This window comes from Ursus maritimus, unplaced genomic scaffold (assembly GCF_017311325.1).
Source record: "Ursus maritimus isolate PB19 unplaced genomic scaffold, ASM1731132v1 scaffold_13, whole genome shotgun sequence".
NCBI lineage: Eukaryota > Metazoa > Chordata > Mammalia > Carnivora > Ursidae > Ursus > Ursus maritimus.
Window position 1 is genome coordinate 12,795,928 of NW_024423675.1, and position 26,584 is coordinate 12,822,511.

The 26,584-nt window shown below is 34.6% G+C and overlaps 1 protein-coding gene across 1 annotated transcript in view; it reads right to left on the reverse strand.

Annotated features, from left to right (window-relative positions):
- ASCC3 (activating signal cointegrator 1 complex subunit 3) overlaps positions 1–26,584 on the reverse strand; it is a 321,764-nt gene that overhangs the window by 21,798 nt on the left and 273,382 nt on the right. The window contains exon 37 of the mRNA XM_040627571.1: positions 2,442–2,666. Within this exon, the coding sequence (XP_040483505.1) occupies positions 2,442–2,666 (225 nt within the window). The remainder of the gene's footprint in view (positions 1–2,441; positions 2,667–26,584) is intronic.

A 26,584-nucleotide genomic window follows, 5' to 3' on the forward strand; every position in this document is an offset into this window, starting at 1 on the left:
AAAACAAAAGCAAAAATAAACTATTGGGACTACATCAAAATAAAAAGCTTCTGTATAGTGAAGGAAACAATAATAAATCAAAAAGGCAATATACAGAATGGCAGAAGATATTTGCAAGTGACATATCCAATAAAGGATTAGTATCCAAAATATATAAAGAACTTATATAAATCAATACCCCCAAAACAAGTAATCCAATTAAAAATGGGCAGAAGACACGAACAGACATTTTTTCAAAGAAAACACAGAGATGGCCAACGAACACAAGAAAAGATGCTCATGATCACTATCATCAGGGAAATTCAAATCAAAACTACAATGCAGTATCACCTTAAACCTGTTAGAATGGTTAAAATCAACAACACAAGAAACAACAGGTGTTGGTGAGGAAGTGGAGAAAAAGTAACCCTCTTGCACTGTTGATGTAGGAATACAAACCGGTGGAGCCACTGTGGAAAACAGTATGGAGGTTCCTCAAAATGTTAAAAATAGAACTACCCTATGATCCAGCAATCACACTAATGTGTATTTACCCAAAGTCAAAGGATACATGTACCCCTATGTTTAGCAATATTATTTATAATAGCCAAGATATGGAAGCAGCCAAAGTGTCTACTCAAAATTGAATGGATAAAGAAGATGTGGGGTATGTGTGTACATGTCTTCCTAGAGAGGTAAACCATGTGCTGGTTACAAAATGATGTCAAAAAATGTGTGCGTTTATTATAGTCTTACCTCCCTAATTCCTGAAAGTTTGTACTTACTCTATTTTATGAAATATTCCTATTCTTTTAAATAATATAATTAAGTTTTTTTATGATAATAAAAATGTTAGAAGCTACTTTTAAAACATTTAAACATGTCAGAAAAGCATAAAGAAGAAAATGAAAATCACCCTTAATCCTGCCAGAGCAATGGCTACTGTTCACCTTTTGGTGGACACTATTCTGCATCTTCTAAGTCTATTTGCACATATGGATATAGATACAGATATTTTACATAGATGTAAATTCATTAATGAAATTGTAATTTTTTGTAGCACTCTATAGCTGAAAAGATACTTAGGTTATTTACAAATTTTTAATTTTGTAAATGATGCCATAATGTACTCCATGTACACAGACCTGTTTATCATAAAAACACCCTAAGTTTTTGGAAATTTTTAAAATTGTTTTTTATTATAGAAATGTCCAAAAAAGGTAAAATGTAGAAAATCAAATCCCTCATAATCTCAATCCCTTAGGAGTGCTTCCCCAACACTGCTACTCTCCCAATCATCTCTCAGTAAATGGCAGCTCCATCCTTCCATTTGCTCAGGAGAAAAGCCTTGGAATACTCTTTGGCTCCTCACTTTCCCTAAAAACCCTTTTCTAATTCATCAGCAGAATCTGTTAATTCTGAAAAAAAAAAAAAAAATACAGGAAGCAGCCAATTCTCATCAATCTCACATATACCAAACTGGTCCAGCCACCATCACTTCATGCCTAGCCCTCAAGCATTCAAGATTCACTAATTTTCTTTATTGTCTTGGAAAATAGTTACTTTTCCTGAAAAATCATGTTATTTCTATTAATATATAATGGGTTTGTTATTATTATTTTTAAACAACATAAATATTTGAAAAAATTTCTGTTTTAATTAACATGGTAAATATTCATAGATATAATCAACATAACCACTAGTGAACCACTGTTCTAGCAGTTTCCCTCTCAGAGTAAAATCCAAAATCCTTAATGGTTTACAAACTCCCTACCTTGACCTGACCCCATTTTCTCTGACAAAATAAACTCCATACCCACTACTGTTTTGACTTCATTTCTAGTGCCTCTTTCCACCTTCTTTACAATGGTTTCCTTTACTTTTCCTTGACTATACCAACTAAGTACCTACATGAGAGACTTGGCACTAGCTTTTCATAGTTTTTGGAGTATACTCCCTTGGATAATCTTATGGCTCACTCTCTTCTTTCACTTCTTTCTTTAATGTTACCTTACAAGCAAGATAGTCCCTGAACACATTTAAAGTAGTGCAAAACAACACTTTCCATCTTTCTCTATATTTTCTTTATTATACTTCATTACTTTTTTTTTTAAAAAGCAGTTATCACCTCTTGACTTATATCTTTAATTGTCTTTTCCATTTCAAGTGAAAGCCCATAACAGCAGGCAGTCTTTTGCTTGTTCACTGCTATATGCCCAGTAGCTAGAAAAGTACCTGCATTTACTTTTACTTGCAATTTTCATTCAATGGATAACTGAAATTGTCATCTTATTGCATCTATATTTGCCCTTTCCTTTGAAAATTCTTGATTTGATTCATCAGATTTTTCTCAACAATGCTATGATAAAATATTTTATTAAATGCAAGTATATTTTTATCCTAAAACATGGGGGGAAAAAGCAGAAATGAGGGGAGAAAATATAGGTATTAGACTTTCATACCTGACATACTCTGAGTGCTTGGTCCAAGACTGTTTTGGTATCAGTGTCATAATCTGGGCAGGGCAGCATAGTTCTGCTGAGATGTGCCTGTAGTAGGAGATGTGCTTTGGTGTGAGGGCTATCAAATGAATGAGGATTTGATTCAAAGGGAAGACATTTTGCCAGTTCACTATTCATATGATCTTCATTATGTCTTACTGGCAAATCTGTGTATTCTTCTGCATCCTGGGGAAAAAAAACACACACACAGATATATATATATATATATATATATATATACACACACACATATAGAAAATTGGATCAAAAGTATAATAATTAACATACTTCTTAGCTTAACTACTGACATTTAAAACATAGTTTAGAAAAATCATAAGGTAATCAATCATGCCCCTTAGAACTTTGCGGTTTTCAATACTATTATTAATACGGAAGCACAAGTTAGTAATGTACGATATATCTGAAATGCATGAATGCTCTTCTTATTTATACAATCAACAAAAATAACAGAGGATCTGCTGGGCATCACACACTATGCTTGACACTTGCCACAGCAGTGAACTAGAAACAGAGTTCCTCAGGGACAGACAAGTTCTACAAAGTACAATGAATGTTATTATATGGTAAGTACAGAATGCTGAAGGGACATTCAGTTTGGGGACCTACTTATTTTATAGAGGGCAAGTTTCTTGGAAACAATGACATTTAAGTTAAGATCTATACAATGACTGGAAGGAATATGGCAGGACTGGGGGAGGGGGGTTGAGGATAAGACTGGTGAGGTAAGAAAAAGATGAAGAGAAGAATCATTAACTTAAAATTTGTTGTAATAAATTAGTTTAAAATAAAATGATTTGAAATTGAGAGTTTCTAGTTCTACATGTAAGAAGCTTAGAAGTCACCATTCTATCCTAACAACAAGTAAAAAGCTAAACAAATGGAAAGATCAACAACTCTTCTTGGATCCATAAAAGAGGACAGGACGTGGGGCAAACTGCCGCCCCCAAGATTGGAGACACAGGCAAATATAGGGAGTCATAGCTAACAGAAGCAGATACTCATAAGCAGAAACCACCAAGGGAACCAGTGCTGATGTAAGAAAGCCTGAACTGTAATTGCTGAATTGCTGGAGGATCAGTGTGGACAACTCAGAGTTAAAAACTTCAGGAGGACCCAGTCTTAGGGGGACCCCCAAAATATTGTGAAATTTACCCTCAAGAGCTTGGTCAGATTCCTATGGGAAATAATAGAGAAAAATTCTCTGGAGGTTTCAGCAGGGGGTTCCAGCAGGGGGTTTCCAGTTGAAAAATGCCAGAGAATTCTGTTTTTAACAAGGCCTGCTCTCAGGAGAAACTAGTTAACTACAGCTTAACCTGCTAAGGTGCTATTTAGAGCTTAACTGATCTGGGGTAAGGGAAATACCCAACTTCAGCCACTGTAGTCATCCTGTCCCATTTAAGAGTGGAGAAAAAACCTGAGAAACACTTGTGAAGTTCACGGTCCCAAGGCCGGGCTCACTAAAAGACTGAGACCTAATCATAGAACTATAGCATATTTCCTCCACTTTGCTAGCACATTACTAAAGGCCTATTTATAGCAGTTTTTTGTTTTCTGTTTTTTAAAAAAATTTTTTACAAAGTACATTATGTCTGGGTATCAAGAAAATATTACAAGATATAGCAAAGGCAAACAAACAAACAAAAAGCCCTGCCACAAAATGAAAAAAACAAAAACCTACCCAATTTGAAAAGACAGAGCCAACAACAGAATGGCAGAGATACTGGAATTACCAGATGGGGAATTTAAAATAACTATAATTAGTTGCTTATCAACTAATATATGCTAAGGGCTCTAGTGGATAAAGCAGACAACATTAAGAACTGATGGGCAGGGTGCTTGGGTGGCTCAGTTGGTTAAGCATCTGACTTCGGCTCAGGTCATGATCTCAGGGTCCTGGGACCAAGCCTGGAGTCAGGCTCCATGCTTAGTGGGGAGTCTGCTTGTCCCTGTGCCCCTCCCTCCATTTGTGCTCTCTCTCTCTCCCTAATAAATCAATAAAATCTTAAAAAAAAAAAAAAAGGAACAGATGGGCAAAGTAAAATGAGATGAAAATGCTAGAAAAAAACAAAAAGAAATGCTAAAGACAAAAAACACTGTAACAGACATGAAGAAGACCTCTGATGGACTTATTAGTAGACAGGACACAGCTAAGAAAAGAACTTCTGAGCTAGATGACATACCAATGGAATCTTCAAGAACTAAAAAGCAAAGAGAACAAAGACAGAAAACCAGAATAGAATAAGCAAGGACTATGAACTACAAAAGGTATAACATATACATAATGGGAATACCAAAACAGGAAGAAAGAGAGAAAGAAACAATAAATATTTGAAAAAATAATGACTAAGAATTTCCCCAAATTGATGTCAGACACCAAATCACAGATCAAGGAAGCTCAGAGAACACCATGCATAATAAATTCAAAAAATCTACACCGAGGCATATCATCTTCAAACTCTGATTCCAAATAAAAAGTCTGAAAGAAGTCAGAGGAAAAACACACCTTCCTTATAGAGGAACAAAGATAAAAACTATATCTGACTTCTCAAAAATCATGCAAGCAGGAAGAGAGGAAATGAAATATTTAAAGTGTTGAGAGAAAAGATCACCAACCTAGAAGACTTTCTCAAATAAAAGACTTTCTCAAATAAAAACCGAGTTAATTTGTTGCCAGTAGACATGCCTTACATGATACATTACAAAGTTCTTTAGAGAGAAGGAAAAAATATAGATCAGAAACTTTTTTTTTTTAAGATTTTATTTATTTATTTGAGAGAGATAGCCAGCGAGAGAGGGAACACAAGCAGAGGGAGTGGGAGAGGAAGAAGCAGGCTCCCAGCGGAAGAGCCTGACGTGGGGCTCGATCCCAGAACTCCGGGATCATGCCCTGAGCCGAAGGCAGGCACTTAACGACTGAGCCACCCAGGCGCCCCTGATCAGAAACTTGTATCTAAATAAAGGAGAGCATGAAGGAAGGAATAAATGAAGATAACATAAAGCTTTTATTTTTCTTACTGTTAATTGACCTGATTAACACTTTGTGCAAGATAATAGTAGCAACAATGTATTTGATTATGTATGTTTATGTATTTATCTTACATATATATATACTTATGTGTGTATGTGTGTGTATTTTATATATATATAGTGAAATGAATGACAACAATGATACAAGAAATGGGAGGGAGGAATTAGTATTATTATTATGGTAAAGCATTCATACTACCTGTGAAGCAGTATGACGTTAACTGAAAATGGAACTGGGGTAGTAGTAAATATATATTGTAAACTGGGGCAATCACTAAAAAAAGAAAAAGTATAACTGATATGCTAAGAAAGGAGAAAGTGAAATCATATAAATGCTCAATTAAAACCACAAAGGGCAGAAAAAGAGTGGAAGACAAAAATGGAAACAAAGAACAAGGGCAACAAAAGAAAACAGTAACAAACATGGTAGATATGAATCCAACTATAACAGTAACCACTTTGCACATCAATGGTCTAGATGATTAAAAGAGACTGTCAGAGTGGATAAAAAAACAAAACCCAAATATATGTTGTCTACAAGAAAACCACTTTAAGTATAAAGATACATAAAGATTAAAAGTAAGTGGATGGAGAAAAACATACCATGCTAACACTAATCAAAAGAAAAGCAAGAATGAGTATATTAATTTCAGATGGTACAGACTTCAAGCAAGGAAAGTTATCAGGGAAAAAGAAGGGATTTACATAATGATAAAAGGGTCAATTCACCCGGAAGATACAATTTTTAGTGTGTATGTGCCTAACAACAGAGCATCCAACTATTTGAGTGCAGTGAGTGAGTGAATGGAGGATTGTTTTAATATTTGAAAATCAATTAATAAATTCACTTTATTAATAAACTTAAAAAGAAAAACAACACTATCACCTCAACAGATGCAGAAGAAAACATCTGACAAAATCTAACAGCCATCCCTAATGAAAGCTCTCAGCAAATTAAAAAAGAAGGGTACCTTCATCTCTGAGAAACCTACAACTAGTATCATATTTAACAGTAACTGAATGCTTTCCCCTTAAGATCAGGAATAAGACAGAGATGTCTTCTCTTTGAATTTCTATTCAACACTGCTCCAAAAGTTTCAGTCAGTGCATTCAGACAAGAAATAAAAGAAACCTAGATTGAAAAGAAAGAAGTAAAACTGTCTTCATTTGTAGATGATATGATCATCAAGGTAGAAAACCCAATGGAATCTACAAAATAAACTACAATAGTGAGTTTAGCAAGGTTGCACGATATAAGATTAATGTACAAAAATTAATTGTATAATTATATTTCTGTATATCAGCAACCAACAATCAGAAATGAAAAAATATATAGCATAATATATATGAAGTACTTAGAGGTGAATCTGAAAAAAAAAAAACATGAAATCACCTGTATACTGAAAACTACAAAACACTGCTAAGAAAAATTAGAGGACCTAACTAGATGGAGAGAGGTATATTTTAATTCTCCTAAAATTGATCTATAGGTTTAATATAATCTCAATCAAAACCACAGCAGACTTTTTTCCCCTTTCAGCAGAAATTGACAAATTGATTCTAAAATACATACGGAAATGCAAAGGACATAGAATAATTGAAATAACTCTGAAAAGTAACAAAGTTGAAGAGTTAACAATACCTGATTTTAAGACTTTAATTATAAAGCTTATCTAGTCAAAAAAAGTGTTCTATTGGAATAGAGTCCAGAAATACATACATACCTATATGGACAACAAATTTTTTACACAGTGTGAAAGGCAAAGCAGTGGAGAAAGAATAGTCTTTTCAAGAAATGGTAGTAGAATAATTGGGAATCTACATGCAAAAAAAAAAAAAAAAACCCCAAGATAAAGCCAACTTAACAATTCAATCTCTACTTCATCTTGTATATAAAAAATTCACTCAAAATGTATGATAGACCTAAATATAAAATCTAAAACTATAAAACTTCCAGAAGAAAAACAGGAGGACATTTCTGCTACCTAGAGTTCTTCAATAGGATAACTTAAAGCATGATCTATAAAAAAATTGATAAATTGAGCATCAAAATAAAAATATCTGTTCTTAAAAAGACATTAAGAGAATTAAAATATAGGCCACAGACTGAAATCATCTGCAAAGCATATATCTAATACAGGACTTATATACAGAATGTATAAACTCTCAAAACTCAAAGTGGGAATACAAACATCTCAGAGAAAAACAGGCAAAGACTTCAACAGATACTTTATGTAAAGATATGCAATATCATTAGTTATTAGGAAAATAAAAATTAGAATGGCCAAAATTTAAGTGACTAACATACCAAGTACTGTCAAGAATGGAGAAAAATTGGAACTTTTCCTACAGAGTTGGCAGGAATTTAAAATGTTACAATTGCTTAGGAAAACGGTTTCACATTTTCTTAAAATTTAAACATATAACTACCATGTGACTCAGCTATTCCATTTCTAGTGATTTACCTAAGAGAAAAGAGAACATATATCCACACGAAGATCGTACACAGTAATTGATAATAGCTTTATTTATGCAGCAAAAATTAAAAAAAAAAGGAAAAAACCTAAATGTCCATCAACAGATGAAGGGATAAATTACATCCATACAATGGAATTTTACTCAGCAAGAAAAAGAACTATTGATACTCACCATAATATGGATGAATCTCAGAATAATTATGATGAAAGAAGTCAGACCAAAAACCAAGAGTACATACTCTAGGATTTGCAAACTAACCTACAGAGACAGAAAGCAGATTGGTGGTTGTCTAGGGAAGGGGTCAGCATGGGGAGGGGAGGAAATTAAAGCTCACAGAGGGGTACGAGATAACTTCTGATTTGCACTTGATAGGCACGGAATTCCCACCTAGGAAATAAAACTGTGTGATGGAACCCCTGAAGACTGTATTACTTGGAACTCAGTAATATGAAACAATTAGAGCATTCCACTATCCATGTATGTTTTCATCTTTTCTTGCTTGACTTACAATTTCAGAAACCTGTGCCTTTACTGTATGCTAAGAATATACTACTAAGAATATATAACTAAGGATAGTTATATCCTTCTGATAAAAATTCAGACTGTATTAATAGGCAAATTCTTATTTCAAAAACCGAATGGAGTAAGTTCATTTAAATAAATATTTGTTGACTGCCTTATGAGAAAGACATACATTATTCAACCAATCACATAAATAAATGCAAATGTAATAAGGTGACGAGAGTTTAGCCAAGAAATTTGACTAAGTTAGGAAGGTCATAAAGGCTTCCTGAAGAAAAAGGCAGATAAGATACAGAGATCAGCAGATATTAACTAGATGAAGAGAAAAGTGAAGTGTTCTAGGAACATTAAATACAAAAGCACTATAGTGGGAAGGAAAATCTCGAGTCCAAGACACTAAAAAAAAGTCTAAAAATAACTTCAATTGATTTAATATAGTATGCTGAAAAATATTTTAAATGAATATCTGAAATATTGTTTAACTGTACTAGATAAATATTTAAAAATTATATTTCATCTTATTTTGCTTTGCATTAGTCAAAAATATCACAGCTACTCTACACTATTTTAAATGCTATCTTCACCTTTTGGACTGCTTTGTGTAAAGATGTGTATGCTGACATATTAGCAATGAATCATTTTTTGCTCCTATGTGTCATGTTGGTTTTCCTTTCATATGTCATTTCAGCTCTTTTCTGTCTGTTCTCTCTGAAGTCATCTGCTAAAGAAGGACCAGTTATACATGACAGTTATATTATTTTTGATTTCAGGTGAATTTCAGGACTGAAGCATCATCACGTGATGGCTGATCCATCTCAACATAATATCTGGGCTCCATCCAAATCCCTATCAGCGACTATCCACCTATTGCAGGCTTGCCAAATGGTTAAGAAAAAATGAACAGCAGATAAGAAAGAAGATGGTTCAGAAATATAAAATGGGATCTTTTCCTTCAAGGAAATTAAAATGATATTGGGGAAATTTTATATAAATAATTAATTTAAGTGTAGAATAAAATACTGTTATTTAGGGAAGAGCATTGGAGTGAACTGGGTGTGTTGGAAAGTTTCCCAAAGAGACAGTGTTTGTTCTAGGCTTAGAACAATTTGTAGAAGAGGACAGAGGGAGAGAGATTCCTTGCATTCCATGCACAGAAAATAATATGAGCAGACCTATAAAAACAGATAAGGAGGGGTCTGAGGTTTAAGCCTCAGGGATGAAGAGAATGATGTTGCTATTAATAGCAGAGAAATTGGGAACACTCAGTGAGTTGGAGCTTTCTGTCAAGCACGCAAAATACACTTAAAGAGAAGGCAATAATTCAGATAGTTGGGTGGAGGCGGAGAAGAAATCAGCTTTAAACCCGTTTCATGGTCTAACATTTTATTCATATTTAGATTTCTTTCTGCTGTTCATTAAATACAACTTCTGATCTTTTAGCAGAAGAAAATCAAATAGTCATTTTAAACTGCAAACTGAATTGGCTCTCTAGGTTTTGGATATGTAGGAAACAGGATTAGGATTACAAATTATATGGAAAGTTCAATTAAAGAAAAATTATACAGAAAGTAAGAATTTGGCTAAAAGCACTAATAGTATTATCTAAGGAATCTACTCCCCTCAGTACAATCTTGATATTCAAATCTGATTATATGCCTTACCAGGGAGGAAGGGAGGGAGAGAGAGACAGAGGGAGATTGACTGATTAACAACAATATAAACTGGGCATTTCCCAGTCTTAGTTCCCAAGTACCTCTGTCAGTGTGAACATCTTTCTGTATTCCATGATTCTAGCATCCAAAGATGCACATGATACACATCTTCATAAAGCATGACTTCTAATGTAAGCCAACGCCTTCATTTGGTGCTAAACTAAAGAAACAATGATCTGCCCCAATGCTAAAGGAAAAATTAGTGGCACTGAACTCTCTGAGAAGGAGTATATCTGAACAGGACTGACTACTTACAGTCATACTTATTGTACTTTCGAGGTCATTTTCAGATAAATTTGATCATCAGTGCTTTTTGTCATATTTGCTTACTTTAGAACCTAAACTCCATGTAAGATGTGATTCCACTGTTCTCCAAACCATGCCAATCCTGCTTGAATTACCCGATTTATTGCTTTAATCCCCTGCTTCAGTAGGATTGTGAATTTGCTCACTGCTGGCAGTATCAGTATCACATGAGTCTGCTAACAGCTGAGTACATTTTAGGTTGGAAAAAATGTTGTGCAGAAGAGAGATCCTTCTAAGTCTAATAAGGGGACCATCAGATCTTTACTGCAGACTACCCAAAGACAGTGACCTTACTAAAAAATTTAATTCAGGGATGCCTTTACTTTTTTTTTTTTAAGATTTTATTTATTTATTTGACACAGACAGAGAGAGAGCCAGAGTCAAGTGGGGGAAACAGCAGAGGGAGAGGGAGAAGCAGACTCCCCACTGAGCAAGGCACCTGATATGGGGCTTGATCCCAGGACCCTGAGATCATGACCTGAGCCAAAGGCTCAGGCAGACACTTAACCGACTGAGCCACCCAGGGGCCACACATTTTCTCAATGCATGAAGCAATCTTTTTATTTTTTTTTTTTTTTTTTTTTTTTTTTTAAAGATTTTATTTATTTATTTGACAGAGATAGAGACAGCCAGCGAGAGAGGGAACACAAGCAGGGGGAGTGGGAGAGGAAGAAGCAGGCTCATAGCAGAGGAGCCTGATGTGGGGCTCGATCCCATAACGCCAGGATCACGCCCTGAGCCGAAGGCAGACGCTTAACGACTGAGCCACCCAGGCGCCCCTGAAGCAATCTTTTTAAACTCACAATTCTTTAATTTCTTTGCAAAAAACTATGCATTTTAATTTTTACTAAAGTAAATAATATATTACCACAATGGACATGGTCTTAGTATGCGGAGTCATTTGTTTACCTAATTTTTATTCAGCATACATTATAATTGGGTATACAATGGTGAATAAAACCAGAGGCATGACCACCTACTTTCACAAAGCTTTACAGTCCAGTGAGGGAGCCAGACCTTAATCAAAACTGACCACAGATAATGTAAAATGACAATTGACAAGTATAAGGAAGGGGAGGTTCAAATGACAGTAGGTCAGGTAAGGTATCATTGAGGAATTTAAGACTGGACTGAAAGAAAGTAAAAAAATATGTTCTTTAGATAAAGAAGGTAGGAGTGATAAGTTAAGGTTCAAATTTGAATTGCAAAAAGGGACATTGACTCTTATTAGAGGAAAACATAATCTAGAATGCTTATATGTGCTTTTGATAAGTAATGTATTTTTCATTATTAAATTTGACACATGCAATGTTTTTGAGATCTTTGAAGGAGGTGATATTTGATTTATAAATATTCATAAAATATCAAACCAATAATAGTTTCTGTAGTTAAAAATTTTCCATAATTAACTGAGGTCTCATCAAAAATAATTACTTCCTTTGAGGATACCCCTCCCTATTCTACTTCCAGCCTTTGAATTAAAGGGGAACCCAAAGAATGTATAAGTAACTAATTCCCTTAGAAATGTTGTAGATCATGACGGTGGTGTGGGATGGCGTGAGGTGGTAGAGAAGACACAGGATCTGGGAATTGATACAACAGGTGGATTTTCAGCTCTGCCATTTACAAGCTATATGCGACCCTCTGAAAGTAACTAAAACTCCCTAAATCCCAAATCCCTTACCTTAAATTGGGATTTGGTGTGAAGATTCGGTGTAATAGTGTTTATGAAACACTCAAAAACTGTAAGACTTGGCATAAATGTTAGGAATTATGATAATAATGATCCCCACATCTGATACCAGATAGGATGTTAGCTGAAGTTTAAGATTCAATTATTTGAGTTTTGTTCTACAGTTTTCTGTTGTAAATCTTTGTTTACAATTATGTAAATATATTTCACTAACTAAAATAACATTTAATTAACTCGCTTTCAAAGATATCATGATTCTTAAATATGATTCAAGGAAACAAGATTACTTTTTTTACTGATGCTTTACTAGTAATGGCACCTTCATTTCATCCAAGTAATCATACAATTTTTATGTAATTGTGTTACAGAAAACACTGGTTCTTTGAAAGACAATGTTCTCGTAATACAAGAGACAGTCAAATTAAAGATAAAATATTCAGGAATTGTATCCTCTTGAACCATAGATTTGATACTGCAGGCTTTAATCTCCAGTCTCCAATTAGGTTTCTTTTAAATCCATATTAATTAAATGTTCACAAAAGCACATCAGTGTGTGATAAGGAAATACACTCTTTTCAGTGTACCTCACTGAGCTAACTCAAACTATTGTGGAAAGACAGGGAAAGGAATGAATGATTTATTTTATACACCTGGTGCAACTTTTCCAAAGAAGTACTACAGTTACATTACTCTGAAATCCTACAGTATTTTCGAGTTAAAACTCAAATGCTGTGAATCTCAAGAATAAAATGGAAAATATGGATTTTAGATTTATTAGAATAAATAAACAATATTCTTAGTATTTAATTGTGTGTATGTGTGTGCGTGTGTGTGTGTGTTTTGATTATGGACTCGAGAAGCAATCTGAAATGAAGACTGACTGAAAACAACTGCTATTTAATCCTCACTTTCTCTGCCAGACCCTCCTGTGAAAACCATGATCATTTATTCCTGGAATTCCAGTTCACAATTTTTCTAAGCTCTTTAGAATGTGGCATGTTTGGTTCACCACTTTACTTAGCTCTTAGCTCCGTCAAGTATTTTATTCTAGATGTTTCAGAATACTTACAAAGGAGATTTCTTACTTAGTTTAGATTGATTAGAAAAGCAGCAATCCCAGGATCAGCAGAGAGAGCTAGTAAAATAATCAAAATCCCTGCTTAAAAACAAACAAGCAAACAAAACCCCTTTTCTAGCCACTTTTTCCTCAGTAGGACACTCTATTTACCTACAAATTACTCCTCTAATTTTAAACAACTTGTCTAGTTAATTTCCTGTGTGTGATCACTGACTACAAGTGAGGTTCATTTTCTTATCTACATCATGTAGGTAATTAAAGGAAATTGAAAGTGGGCAGTGAAGCTTTTATGCAACTGGGATTGAAGCTGAATGGAGGGCAGCGAGGTCAGTGGAGTCCATTATATTTTTATGTGAGTGGCTGGTCTGTCTGCCCTGTCCTTGTTTATTTAGTGGAGGCTGGACAGGCTACTAACTGCAAATCTATGTCTCTGATTTGCCCAGCTGTCTTTGTATAAAGACATCTTCCCCTGCAAATGTTAAATGACAGTGATTGACAACCTATGATGAACTCTGTTTGCAACCCCCTGCTACTGTTTTTAGATTGCAAAAGAAAAAACAGAATAAAGAAACATCTTTCATAATCACATCAAATGGGCCCTGCTGTTCCCTCAATGGTTTTTGTTTCCCTTGTCACTACAAATCTCAATCTGTGCTACAAATGCCATAAACTCACCATTCCACATAAAGTAAAAAATTAAAAATGTATGTAAAGCTATTACATTTTGCTTATATATTTGCACTGATGTAAGTTTATTGGGGATATATACTCTTACATAATGGTTTGTTCACACCATCTTATCACTAACTAACTTTGCTTGTTCTCCTAAGAACGTGGCATTATCTATACCGCTGCGAAATGTCTTTCAGTGATTGGCTGGCACTTGGGTTTAGCTAGGGTTCTGGTAACTTTATTCAATATGGAAGACTTACTTATCCTTGTGGCTCTTAAATACATTGGCTGTTCAGCTTACTTTTTAGCTTTGTTAAAATAAGAAGCTCATTACCATCTACTTTGGCTTTTTCTTTAGAGAGTAAGTGGATGTTGTTGGTGTGCACGTATGTGTGTGTGTGTGTGTGTGTGTGTGTGTGTGTGTGTTTACAGATACTTTTTTTTTTTTTTTTTGCTGTACTTAAGCAAATTGCAGAGGTAAGAAACAGCCAGAATGGGTTCATGCTTGGCTTGTACAAGTGTTGCATAAAAGTAAACTAGTACTTTTATGTCACTGAACACATCACTGCCTACACTGAATCCACTAACTAGCAGATAAGAGGGCCCTTGTACAGTGGGGATGGCAACCTGATCAATGTGAGAGACTAAAGAGCTTTATGCTATAACTTAATCTCTGTCACGGGAAAAGTAAAACTTATAAAGTTAATGAGTTCTAGACTTTAAGTGGCACTTGATTAATTTGTAACATTCTGAGGCGTTAAAACAAACCAAAATTAGTTTCTCACATTCCAGTGCTATCTTTTGGCCACTGAAGCTGTAGAAAAAGCATTTCAGTAAATTTCCCTGATAGGAACCCAGTTTAATTTCTGTGCCCTTCTTTAGTATTAATTGTGTATTATATAGTTTATAACCATATATGAAAAATAATCTGGCACTTACCAAGTCAGGTCCAGGTATTTTAAGGGATAAGAAAATATGCCTCATATTTTTATCTTTATTACATCAGATTACCTATTCTTCAATCATTAATACACTAAAAAATTAAGTGTGCTATAACTTGTTTTTTAAAATCAAATATATATAATTAGCTTCTAATACTTATGATCTGTGCTTTTATTAAAATTATTTAAACTGAATAAATCATTTACTACTATATTAAATAAATCTCTAAATTAAAAGACTGCTATAAACTAGACTTATCTGGAATTTATAATGACCTCAAAATTCAGTAAAATGTATACTAGGAATGAACTTAAAAACATTCCAGGTCAAAGAAAAAAGTAAAAAAAAGCCCTTTGTTGAAAAATGATAAAATTAAGATCTAGTTAATTAAGCCATGATAAAATATTTATCCAATATGTACGCAATTTGCTTAAGATAAAGTATCAAATAATTTTACTGCAGGCAAACAGCAAAAATGTAAATACTGATGGACATAATTGTTAATAATCATGGATCTATGTATGTTTCCTTTCAGGGCTTATGTGAGTATATGTGTCTGATTTGTATCAATGTCTTAAACTTATGGACTATGTTTGGTCTTCAACCAATTAAGGCAAGCACAGAATCACTTGCCAAAAATAAATATGAACAAGAAACAATACTTTATTCTTTCCATCGTAAGACTGACCACCTGGTTGACAGCTGGATTTTAAGGGATCTTTCAATAGTGGGTACCAGTAACTTTGTTGTACTTAAAATAATTTCAGTGGTAAGAATTCCATCAGAAACTTCTATTTCCCAGGATTTATAGTAAGTCCTTAAAAAATTGCTCTTTGATGAAACTTGGAAAAAAATTCCTCAGTTTTGGAGGATGTAATAAAAATGTCTTATAGCTTAACAATGTTTAGATATTTTTCTTTTAAAAAATGAAAATCTTGAGGTTATCACATTTGAATTCTAAAAGAGAATAAGTGAGATTAGTAGCAAAATTAATAATTGTGTTTAGTTAAATGTCACACTTTGCAATCTATCTTTAAACAAACTTTCTTATTACCTTGTTTCTGCCTTTAAAACTTCACATATTTATTAGAGTGACTTTCTTTATAATTTGCCTTTCTATAGGCTACGAGATTATATTAGACATGAAACAAACATATGAAAACACTAAAAAATATATATATAACCCATAGTGGAAACATTAAAACACTCCTATTTAAGGTCTACGGAATATTCTTCTTCCAGGGGTTAAGCAATACATATACAAAAAGGTAAACAAATCTATAAGTCAAATATCAAAATAGGCCAATATACAAGAAATAATCACAATACAGGAGTGATCAACAAATGAATGAAACAAATGCTGGTGTCATGAACTTAGAAAAAGTAGTAATAACTACTAATTCTGAATTAGGAAATATTTTAAGAGGGAGCTGAATGAAGATGAATGTTAGACACATTGTCCAGGTGGGAATCATAAGCAAAGGTGTGAAGTTGAGTATATATCCAGCATATTTAAAGGTCAGAGTAAGAAGGTTCATCAGGAGAAAGGGGAAGATAGATCTGTAAAAGTCTAATGGATGGTGTTGGTAAACAAGGAAGGCCTTGACAGCTAGGTTAAGGAAACAATGTTTTATTATTTACATAAGTTTAGATTTTTAAGGGCAGAAATGCTCCCTCAAAACAGATAAACTGGCCGGGTTGAGTTGGGTGAATTAAAGAGGAGAGAGAAACTAAAGTAGGAAGATCACTTAGGAGACTGTTTAGGAAAGGGGTGTTGAGAATCCAGACAGGAGATGGGTATGGGGATGTAATATTTAGCATGGCAACTATAGTTAATAACACTGTATTGCATATTTGAAAGTTTTAAAGATAAACCTTAAAAGTCTGTCACAAGAAAAAATTTTGTAACTACGTATGGTGACAGATGTTAACTAGAGTTATTGTGGTGATCATTTCACAATATACAGAAATATTGAATCATTATGTTGTACACCTCAACTAATATTGTATGTTGATTATACCTCAAATAAAGGCATTAAACTCTCTTTAAAATAGTAACTCTTGTTATCAATGATTATAGATTAAAAGGAGAAAATATTGAAAATATTCTGTCACTGTAGCTTTCTAAATTTTCATTCAAACTGTATAATAAATGTTAAAGAAACCAGTATATTTTGATACAACAATTTATGGTTGGCATTAAGGAGGGCGATTTTATCTCACACGGAGTTTGGAGAACAACTAGAGGTAGGCACAGGAAGAGGAACCAGTGTCAAACCATTAAGAAAAAGACCTGGATAAGCTGTGAATGTGCATTTTTAAAAATAAAGACACTATTAAAAAGAAGTAAAGGATGTTGTCAAACGCTATATAAATAAAGACATCAAGGATATCAAAGCACTGGGTAATTAGGCCCTCTTGGATCTCCGAAGATTTTAAACAACAGTAATCCAGATTATAGGAAGTTAAGAATGGATTGGAAAGAAATGGAAACGGCAGGTTGAGATCTCATTTTTTATTTTGTCAGTGAATGGGAGAAAGGAAGTAAGATGGTAATTTGAGGAGGATGGTAAAACCCAATAAAGAGGTTTCTTCTCTCTAAACTATGGGTAACCTATACATGTTTAGGAGTGCATTTTTTTCCTTAAGCTAAAAAAGTTACTTTAAAGTCTACAAGAAACAAAATCAAGAGAACTACTGAGAAAACTCCATTAACAAAAAGGCAGGGGGAGGGGGCAGTGAGTAATAGAGCTAGCTTGTGAGAATCAACTGTTATCCATTCTATGGATATGTCACATTTTGTTTATTCATTGGTTAACGGACGTTTACTCGTTTCCACTTTTTGGCTGTTAGGAATAATGCTGCTATGAACATTTGTGTACAGGTTTCTGTCTGAAGTTTTTCAGTCCCTTTGGGTATATATCTAGGACAAAAACTGGTGTGTTGCATGGTAATTTTGCTTAACATTTTGAGGAACAGCCGAACTTTTTTCCTCAAGTGGTCACACCATTTTACATTTTCTCTAGAAATGTATGAATGCTCCAAGTTCTCCATATCCTCACCAACATTTGCTGTTGTCTGTCCTTTTGATTATAACCATCCTCATGGGTATGAAGTGGTTTTGATTTGTATTTCCCTAAAAACTAATGATGTCAAGCATCTTTTTATGTGCTTATTGGCCATTTGTACATCTTCTTTGGTGAAATGTCTATTCAGACCATTTGCCCATTTTTTAATGGAGCCACCTATCTATTATTGAGATAAAAAGTTCTTTATGTATTCTGGATGTGAGTTTTTTAATCAGATATATGATTTGCAAATACTTTCTTTCATTCAATGGGTTATTTTTTCACTTTCTTGATGGTATCATTTGCAGCACAAGAGTTTTATTGATAAAGTCCAATTTGTCCACTTTTTCCTTTTGTTGCATGCACTTTTTAAAAAAAGATTTTATTTATTCATTTGAGACAGAGATACAGAGAGAGAGACAGAGAGCATGAGCAGGGGGAGAGGCAGGAGGAAGAGGGAGAAGCAGACTCCCTGCTTGAGCTGGGAGCCAGACGTGGGGCTTGATCCCAGGACCTGGAGATCATGACCTGAGCCGAGGGGAGCTGCTTAACCATCTGAGCTACCCAGGTGCCCCTGTTGCTTGCACTTCTGGTGTTTTACCTAAAATGCTATCACCTAACCCAAGGTGGGGAAAATTTACACCTATGTTTTCTTCTAAGAGCATTACAATTTTAGCTTTTACAATTAGGTCTATGATCAATTTAGAGTTAATTTTTGTGTATGGTGTGAGGAAGGAGTCCAACTTTATTCTTGTATATGTATATACCCAATTATCTCAGTAGCATTTATTGAAAAGACTGTTTTTTCTCCATTTTACTGTCTTGGCACCCTTGTATTAATTGACCATACATACAAGGGCTTATTTCTGGACTTTCAGTTCTATTCCATTTATAGATGTATTGTGTGGCCACTACCACACAATAGATCATACTCACTTTGTAGTAAATTTTGAAATCAAGAAATGTGAGTCCTCCAACATTGCTCTTCTTTTTCAAGATTGTTATGGATACTATGGGTTGTTTGCATTATCATATGAATTGTAGTATGGGTTTCTCAATTTCTGAGAAAAAGTCAGCTGGGTTTCTGATAGGGATTATGTTGAATCTATAGATGAATATGGAGAATATTGCCATCTAGCAATAATAAGTCCTCCAATTCACAAACATGGGATATCTCTTCATTCATTTAGATCTCTACTTTCCTTCAACAGCGTTTTGTAGCTTTTAGTGTACAAATCTTGTACTTCCTTGCTTAAATTTACTCCATATTGTTCATTTCTAGTGTATAACAATACAAATCATTTTTGTATATTGATCTTGTATCTGGAAATCTTGCTAAACTTGTTTATTAACTCTAATAGTATTTTGGTGAATTCTTAGGCTCTTCTATATACAAGGTCATGTCATCTGCAATTAGAAATAGTTTTGCTTTTTTTCCAAATTGGATGTGCTTAATATTTTTTCTTCTCTAGCTGCCCTAGTTCGAGTCTCCAGCACAGTGTTGAATAGAAGTGATGAGAATGGATATTTTTGCCTTGTCCCTGACCATGGAGAGAAAGTATTCAGTTTTTCCTCATTTGGCATGATGTTAGCTATGGATTTTTCATAAATGCTCTTTGTTAGATTGAGGAAGTTCCTTCTTCTTACTTTGTTGAGTGTTTTCATCATGAAGGGTGTTGGATTTTGACAACTTTTTCCCTGTGTCCATTAAGATGATCATGTAGAGTTTTTGTCCTTTATTCTACTAATACGTGAATTACATTAATTGCCTTTTGGATGTTAAATCAACCTTGCATTCCCAAGATAGATTCTACTTGGTCATGGTGTATAATCCTCTTATTACTTGCTGCTAGATTTGGTCTGCATTTTGTTGAGGAATTTTTGCATTTATATTCACAAGGAACATCAGTTTGTAGTTTTTTTTGTGATGTCCTCATCCAGTTTTGGTGTCAGGGTAATATTGACCTTATAGAATGAGTTGGGAGGTGTTCTTGCTCTTATATTTTTCAAAGAAATAGTGTAAGATTGGTAATAACTCTTAGAACATTTGGTAGAATTCACTAATAAAGACATCTGAGCCTGGGCTTTTCTTAGTGGGAAGTTTAAAATTACTAATTCAAATTCTTTCCTTGTTATAGAGGTGTGTGTGTGTGTGTGTGTGTGTGTGTGTGTGTGTATTCCTTCTTGGGTCAATTTTGATAACTCGTGTCTTTTTTGGAATTTGTCCGTTTCATCAATGTTACATAATTTTCTGGCATGCAGTTATTTATAGTATTCCCTTATACATTTGTGCTCACCAGTAGTGTCTTGTATTTGTTACTGATTTCAGTGACTTGAATATCCTATTTTTATTAGTTTAGCTAAAGATTTGTCAATTTTGTTGACAATATACACCACCTTTACAACTCTACTGTTTTTACATTCCCTTTTTCATTTTAATGTTAATCTTTATTCTGTGTTTCTTTCTGCTTGCTTTTCTCTTTCTATCCTCTTAAAGTAGAAGGTTAGGTTACTGATTTGAGATTTTCCCAAATATAGGCATTAACAATTATGAATTTCTAAGAACTACTTTAGCTGTATCCCATAAATATTGGTATAGTGTGTTTTTCTTTTCATTCATCTGAATGTATTTTCTTTTTTTTTTAAAAGATTTTATTTATTTCTTCAACAGAGATAGAGACAGCCAGTGAGAGAGGGAACACAAGCAGGGGGAGTGGGAGAGGAAGAAGCAGGCTCATAGCAGAGGAGCCTGATGTGGGGCTCGATCCCAGAACGCCGGGATCACACCCTGAGCTGAAGGCAGACGCTTAACCGCTGTGCCACCCAGGCGCCCCTGAATGTATTTTCTAATTTTTGTTGTGATTTCTTCTTTGACCCACTGGTTATTTAGAAGTGTGTTGTTTACTTTCTACATTTGTAAATTTCATAAATTTCCCTTTATTATTGATTTATACTTTCATTCCATTGCAGTTAGAAAACGTATTTTTTATGATTTCAATTGTTTTAAATTTATTGACATTTGTTTTAAGGACCATTTTATGGTATATTTAGAAGAATGTTCAAGTGCAACAGAGAAGAATATGTATTTTGCTATTGTTGAGTGGAACATTCTATAGATGTCTATCAGGTTTAGTTGGTTTATAGTGTTGTTCATATCTCCTGTATCCTTGTTAATTTTGTCTAGCTGTTCTACCATTATTAAAAGTGCAACTCTGAAGTCTCCACCTATGATTGTTGAACAACTGATTTCTCTCTTTTTTTCTGCCAGCTTTTGAGACCTTAATTTTAAACATGTTTATAATTGTTATATCCTCCTGATGAATTGACTCTTATTGAGGTATAATTAACAGTGTTATATTGGTTGCAGGTGCACAATGAGTCATCAATTCTATACATTATTCAGTGCTCTTCATGATAAGTATGCCCTTAATCCCCTTTATCTATTTTGCCCATTCCCCCACCACCAACCTCCCCTCTGGCAAACACCAGTTTGTTCTTTGTATTTAAGAGTCTGTTTTTTGTTTGTTCATTTTGTTAAATTCCACATGGGTGAAATCATTTAGTATTTGTCTTTCTGTACGACTTATCTCACTTAACATTATACCCTCTTGGTCCATCCATGTTGTTGCAAATGGCAAGATCTCATTTTTTTTTTTTTTGGTGGCTGAGTAATATTCCAGTGTGTGTGTGTGTGCGCATATACACACATATATACACACAATGGAATATATACATACATATATATATGTACTACATCTTCTTTATCCATTCATCTATCAAAGGACATTTGGGTTGCTTCTATATCTTGGCTATTGTAAAGAATGCTGCAATAAGTGTAGGGGTACATATATATTTTCCAATTAGTGTTTTTGTTTTCTTTGGGTAAATACCCAATACTGGAATTATTGTATCTCCACCTGGTAATTCTATTTTTAATTTTTTGAGGAACGTCTATACCGTTTTCCACAATGGCTACACCTGTTTGCATTCCCATCAACAATGCATGAGTTTTCTTTTTTGTCTACATCCTGGCTAACACTTGTTATTTCTTGTCTTTTTGATTCTAGCTATTCTGACAGGTATAAGGTGATACCTCATTGTGGTTCTGATTTGCATTCCTCTGATGATTAATGATGAGCGTTTTTCATGTTTCTGTTGGCCATTTGTTTGTCTTCTTTGGAGAAATGCTTATTCAGGTCCTCTGCCCATTTTTAAATTGGATTATTTGCTTTTTAGGTGTTGAGTTGTAAGCTCTTTACATATTTTGGATATTAACTCCTTATCGGATATAACGTTAGGAAATACCTTCTCTCATTCAACTGGTTGGCTTGCCATTTTGTTGATGGTTTCCTTCACTGTGCAAAAGCTTTTTATTTTGGTGTAGTCCCAATAGTTTATTTTTGCGTTATCCCTTACCTGAGGAAACATACCTAAAAAAATGTTTCCATGGCCAATGTCAAAGAAATTACAGTGTATGTTTTCTTCTATGAATTTTACGGTTTTAGGCCTCCCATTTAGGTCTTTAATCCATTTTTAGTTTATTTCTGTATATGGTTTAAGAAAGTGGTCCGGTTTTCCCACCACCATTTGTCGAAGACACTCTCTTTTCCAAACCACTGCATATTCTTGCCTCCTTTGTTGTAGATTGACGATGTAAGCATTGGTTTACTTCTGGGTTCTCTACTCTGTTCCATTATCTGTGTGTCTACTTTTATGCCAGTACCATGCTGTTGTAATTACTACAGCTTGGTAAAATAACTTGAAATCTGGATTGTGATACCTCCAGCTTTGTACTTCTTTTCTCAAGACTGCTTTGGCTATTGGGGTCTTTTGTAGTTTCTAACAAATTTTAGGATTATTTGCTCTTAATTCTGTGAGAAATGTTGTTGGTACTTTGACAGACATTGCATTAAATCTGGATTGTTATGGACATTTAAACAGTATTGGTTCTTCCAATCCATGAGCACAGAATATCTTTCCATTTGTGTCTTCTTCAATTTCTTTCATCAATGTTTTACAGTTTTCAGAGTACAGGTCTTTCACTCCTTGGCTAAGTTTATTCCTAGGTATTTCATTATTTTTGGTGCAATTGTAAATGAGATTTTCTTAATTTCTCGACTACCTCATTATTAGTGTATAGAAATGCAACAGAGTTCTGTATATTAACATTGTATCCTGCACTTTACTGGACTCATTTATCAGTTCTTGGTTGAGTCTTCATGGTTTTCTAGATATAGTATCATGTCACTTGCAAACAGTGAAAGTTTTACTTCTTCCTTATAGATGCCTTTTATTTCTTTTTCTTGTCTGATTGCTGCAGCTAAGTCTTAATAATATTATGTTGAATAAAAGTAGTTGCAGTGGACATCCTTGTTTTATTCCTGGCCTTCTAGGAAAAGCTCTGTTTTCCACCATTGAGTATGATGTTAGCTATGGGCGTTTTATATATGGCTTTTATTATATTGAGTATGTTCCCTCTAAACCTACTTTTTTAAGAGTTTTTATCATGTCTCCAATAGATAGCATGTAGTTGAGTCTTCCTGTTTTGTCCAGTTTGCCCATCTCTTTTTGATTGTATTATTCACTCCATTCATATTTAATATTATTATTGACATGGTTGGATTACATCTGCCATCTTTCTTTTTATTTATATCTCATGTCTCTCTTGTTCCTCTCTCCCTCTTTTACTGCCTTCTTTTACATTAGGTAAATATTTCCTTTTTTTTCTTTTTTTAAAAAATTTTATTTATTTATTTGATAGAGAGAGAGGCAGCGAGAGAGGGAACACAAGCAGGGGGAGTGGGAGAGGGAGAAGCAGGCTTCCCGCTAAGCAGGGAGCCCAATGCGGGGCTTGATCCCAGAACGCTGGAATCATGACCTGAGCTGAAGGCAGAAGCTTAATGACTGAGCCACCCAGGCGCCCCTAGGTAAACATTTTCTAATGTAACATTTTAATTCCTTTAATGATTTTGTACACTTTCGCATGTATTATTTTCTTAGTGGTTGCTCTAGGGTTTAAAATATGCATCTTAACTTACCAGAATTTGTTCCAGATTTATACTAAATTTCAATGATATTCCTATGTAGCTCCATTTCCTCCTTCTCTTTTTATTGCTATTATTCTTATACATATTACATCTATATAGGTTATAAACTAAAAACAATATTGTATTACTTTATAATAATTTCATTTTTATAGAAGTTTACAGAATAAAGAAGAGCAATAATAATTCATATAAGTTTGCTATATTAATGTTCTTAGACATGAACTTCCCTATACTTTGTTTCAAATAAAATGAGACCCCTTAACCAGAGCTGTGGAATCCTTTCTTCTTAAGGTCTGCCTCTTCTCCTAGGCAGAACTTATGTGCTACTATAGAGAGAAGAGTTGTGGGTGGGGTTAGTGGCCCTCTTCTTCCAGAGTGACATATGTGCTCTATGAATGGGGTTCTGGGCAATGATGATAGGTCTCTGGTCTTCTCGGTTTGGCTCTCTCAGCATGGAACCTCTAACCTATATGTGAACTGGACAGGGGTGATCAGCTTCTTATTCTTGGTTTGCCATGTCTGAAGTATAGCTTCTAACCTATAATTGGGGGCTGGGTGGGAGAAAAAAAAGCAAGACTGGTCCTCTTGGCCCAAACTGCCTGGAAAAGAATTTCTACAATACAAATTTGGGGGGTGGGGAGGAGCTGAGAGATGCCAGTTGCCAGGACATTTTGTGATGAATATAGCCTAAAATGGAGAGGTAGTGCCATCTTTTTGACTGCAAATGCCTTGAACAAAGCTTCTGTCATATCTTGCACTATGGCAGGGACACAGACAGTTGAAATTCACAGCCTTTCACTCTTTTTTGGGATTTAGAAGATTTTCTTGAATAGGTGTTTCTTCATCTGCTGTTTGCCCTTAGGACAACTTTTGGACTTTGTAAAAAGAGAATAACACTCAAGCAGTGAAATGGGTTTCCCTGCGGAGAGGGTTTGCTGTGCTTCTTAGATTGCTATCCAGTCTTCTTTACATGTTTACATTACTACAATAAGCCAAAATATAAGCCACACATCTAAAAGATGTCATTTTTAGAGTATAGACCCTTTACCTCTCTGGTTAAGTTTATTCCAGATATCTTATGGTTTTTGGTGCTATTGTAAATGGAATCGATTTCTCTTTGTTCAGTCTCACTTTTCGTGTATAGAAATGCAACTGATCTATACTCTAGAAACTGCAGAACACCGATGAAAGACATTGAAGAAGACACAAAAAGATGCAAAAATATTCCATGCTCATGGATCGGAAGAATAAACATAGTTAAAATGTCTAGATTTTTACCCAGAGCAATCTACACTTTCAATGCCATCATGATCAAAATACCAATGACATTTTTCAAAGAGCTGAAACAAACAATCCTAAAATTTGTGTGGCACCAGAAAAGACCCCGAATTGCCAAGGAAATGTTGAAAAAGAAAAACAAAGCTGGGGCCATCACATTGCCTGATTTCAAGCTATACTACAAAGCTGTGATCACCAAGACAACATGGTACCGGCAAAAAAAACCAGACACGTAGACCAATGGAACAGAATAGAGACTCCAGAAATGGACCCTCGACTCTACGGTCAACTAACCTTTGACAAAGCAGGAAAAAACATCCAGTGGAAAAAAGACAGTCTCTTCAATAAATGGTGCTGGGAAAATTGGACAGCTATATACAGAAGAATGAAACTTGACCACTCTCTCACACCATACACAAAGATAAACTCCAACTGGATGAAAGACCTCAATGTGAGACAGGAATCCATCAAAATCATAGAGGAGAACATAGGCTGTAACCTCTTTGACATCGGTCACAGCAACTTCTTTCATGACACGTCTCCAAAGGCAAGGGAAACAAAAGAAAAAATGAACTTTTGGGACTTCATCAAGATAAAAAGTTTCTGCACAGCAAAGGAAACAGTCAACGAAACAAAGAGGCAACCCACAGAATGGGAGAAGATATTTGCAAATGAAACTACGGATAAAAGGCTGGTATCCAAGATCTATAAAGAACTTCTCAAACTGAATACACGAGAAACAAATAATCAAATCAAAAAATGGGCAGAAGATATGAACAGACACTTTTCCAATGAAAACAAACAAATGGCTTACAGATACATGAAAAAATGTTCAAAATCATTAGCCATCAGGGAAATTCAAATCAAATCCACATTGAGATACCACCTTATGCCAGTTAGACTGGCAAAAATTGACAAGGCAAGAAACAACAGGTGTTGGAGAGGATGTGCAGAAAGGGGAACCCTCTTACACTGTTGGTGGGAATGCAAGTTGGTGCAGCCACTTTGGAAATCAGTGTGGAGGTCCCTCAAAAAGTTAAAAACAGAGCTACCCTATGACCCAGCAATTGCACTACTGGGTATTTACTCCAAAGATACAGATGTAGTGAAGAGAAGGGCCATATGCACCCCAATGTTCATAGCAGCATTGTCCACAATAGCTAAAGTGTGGAAGGAGCCGAGATGCCCTTCAACAGATGAATGGATAAAGAAGATGTGGTCCATATATACAATGGAATATTACTCAGCCATCAGAAAGAA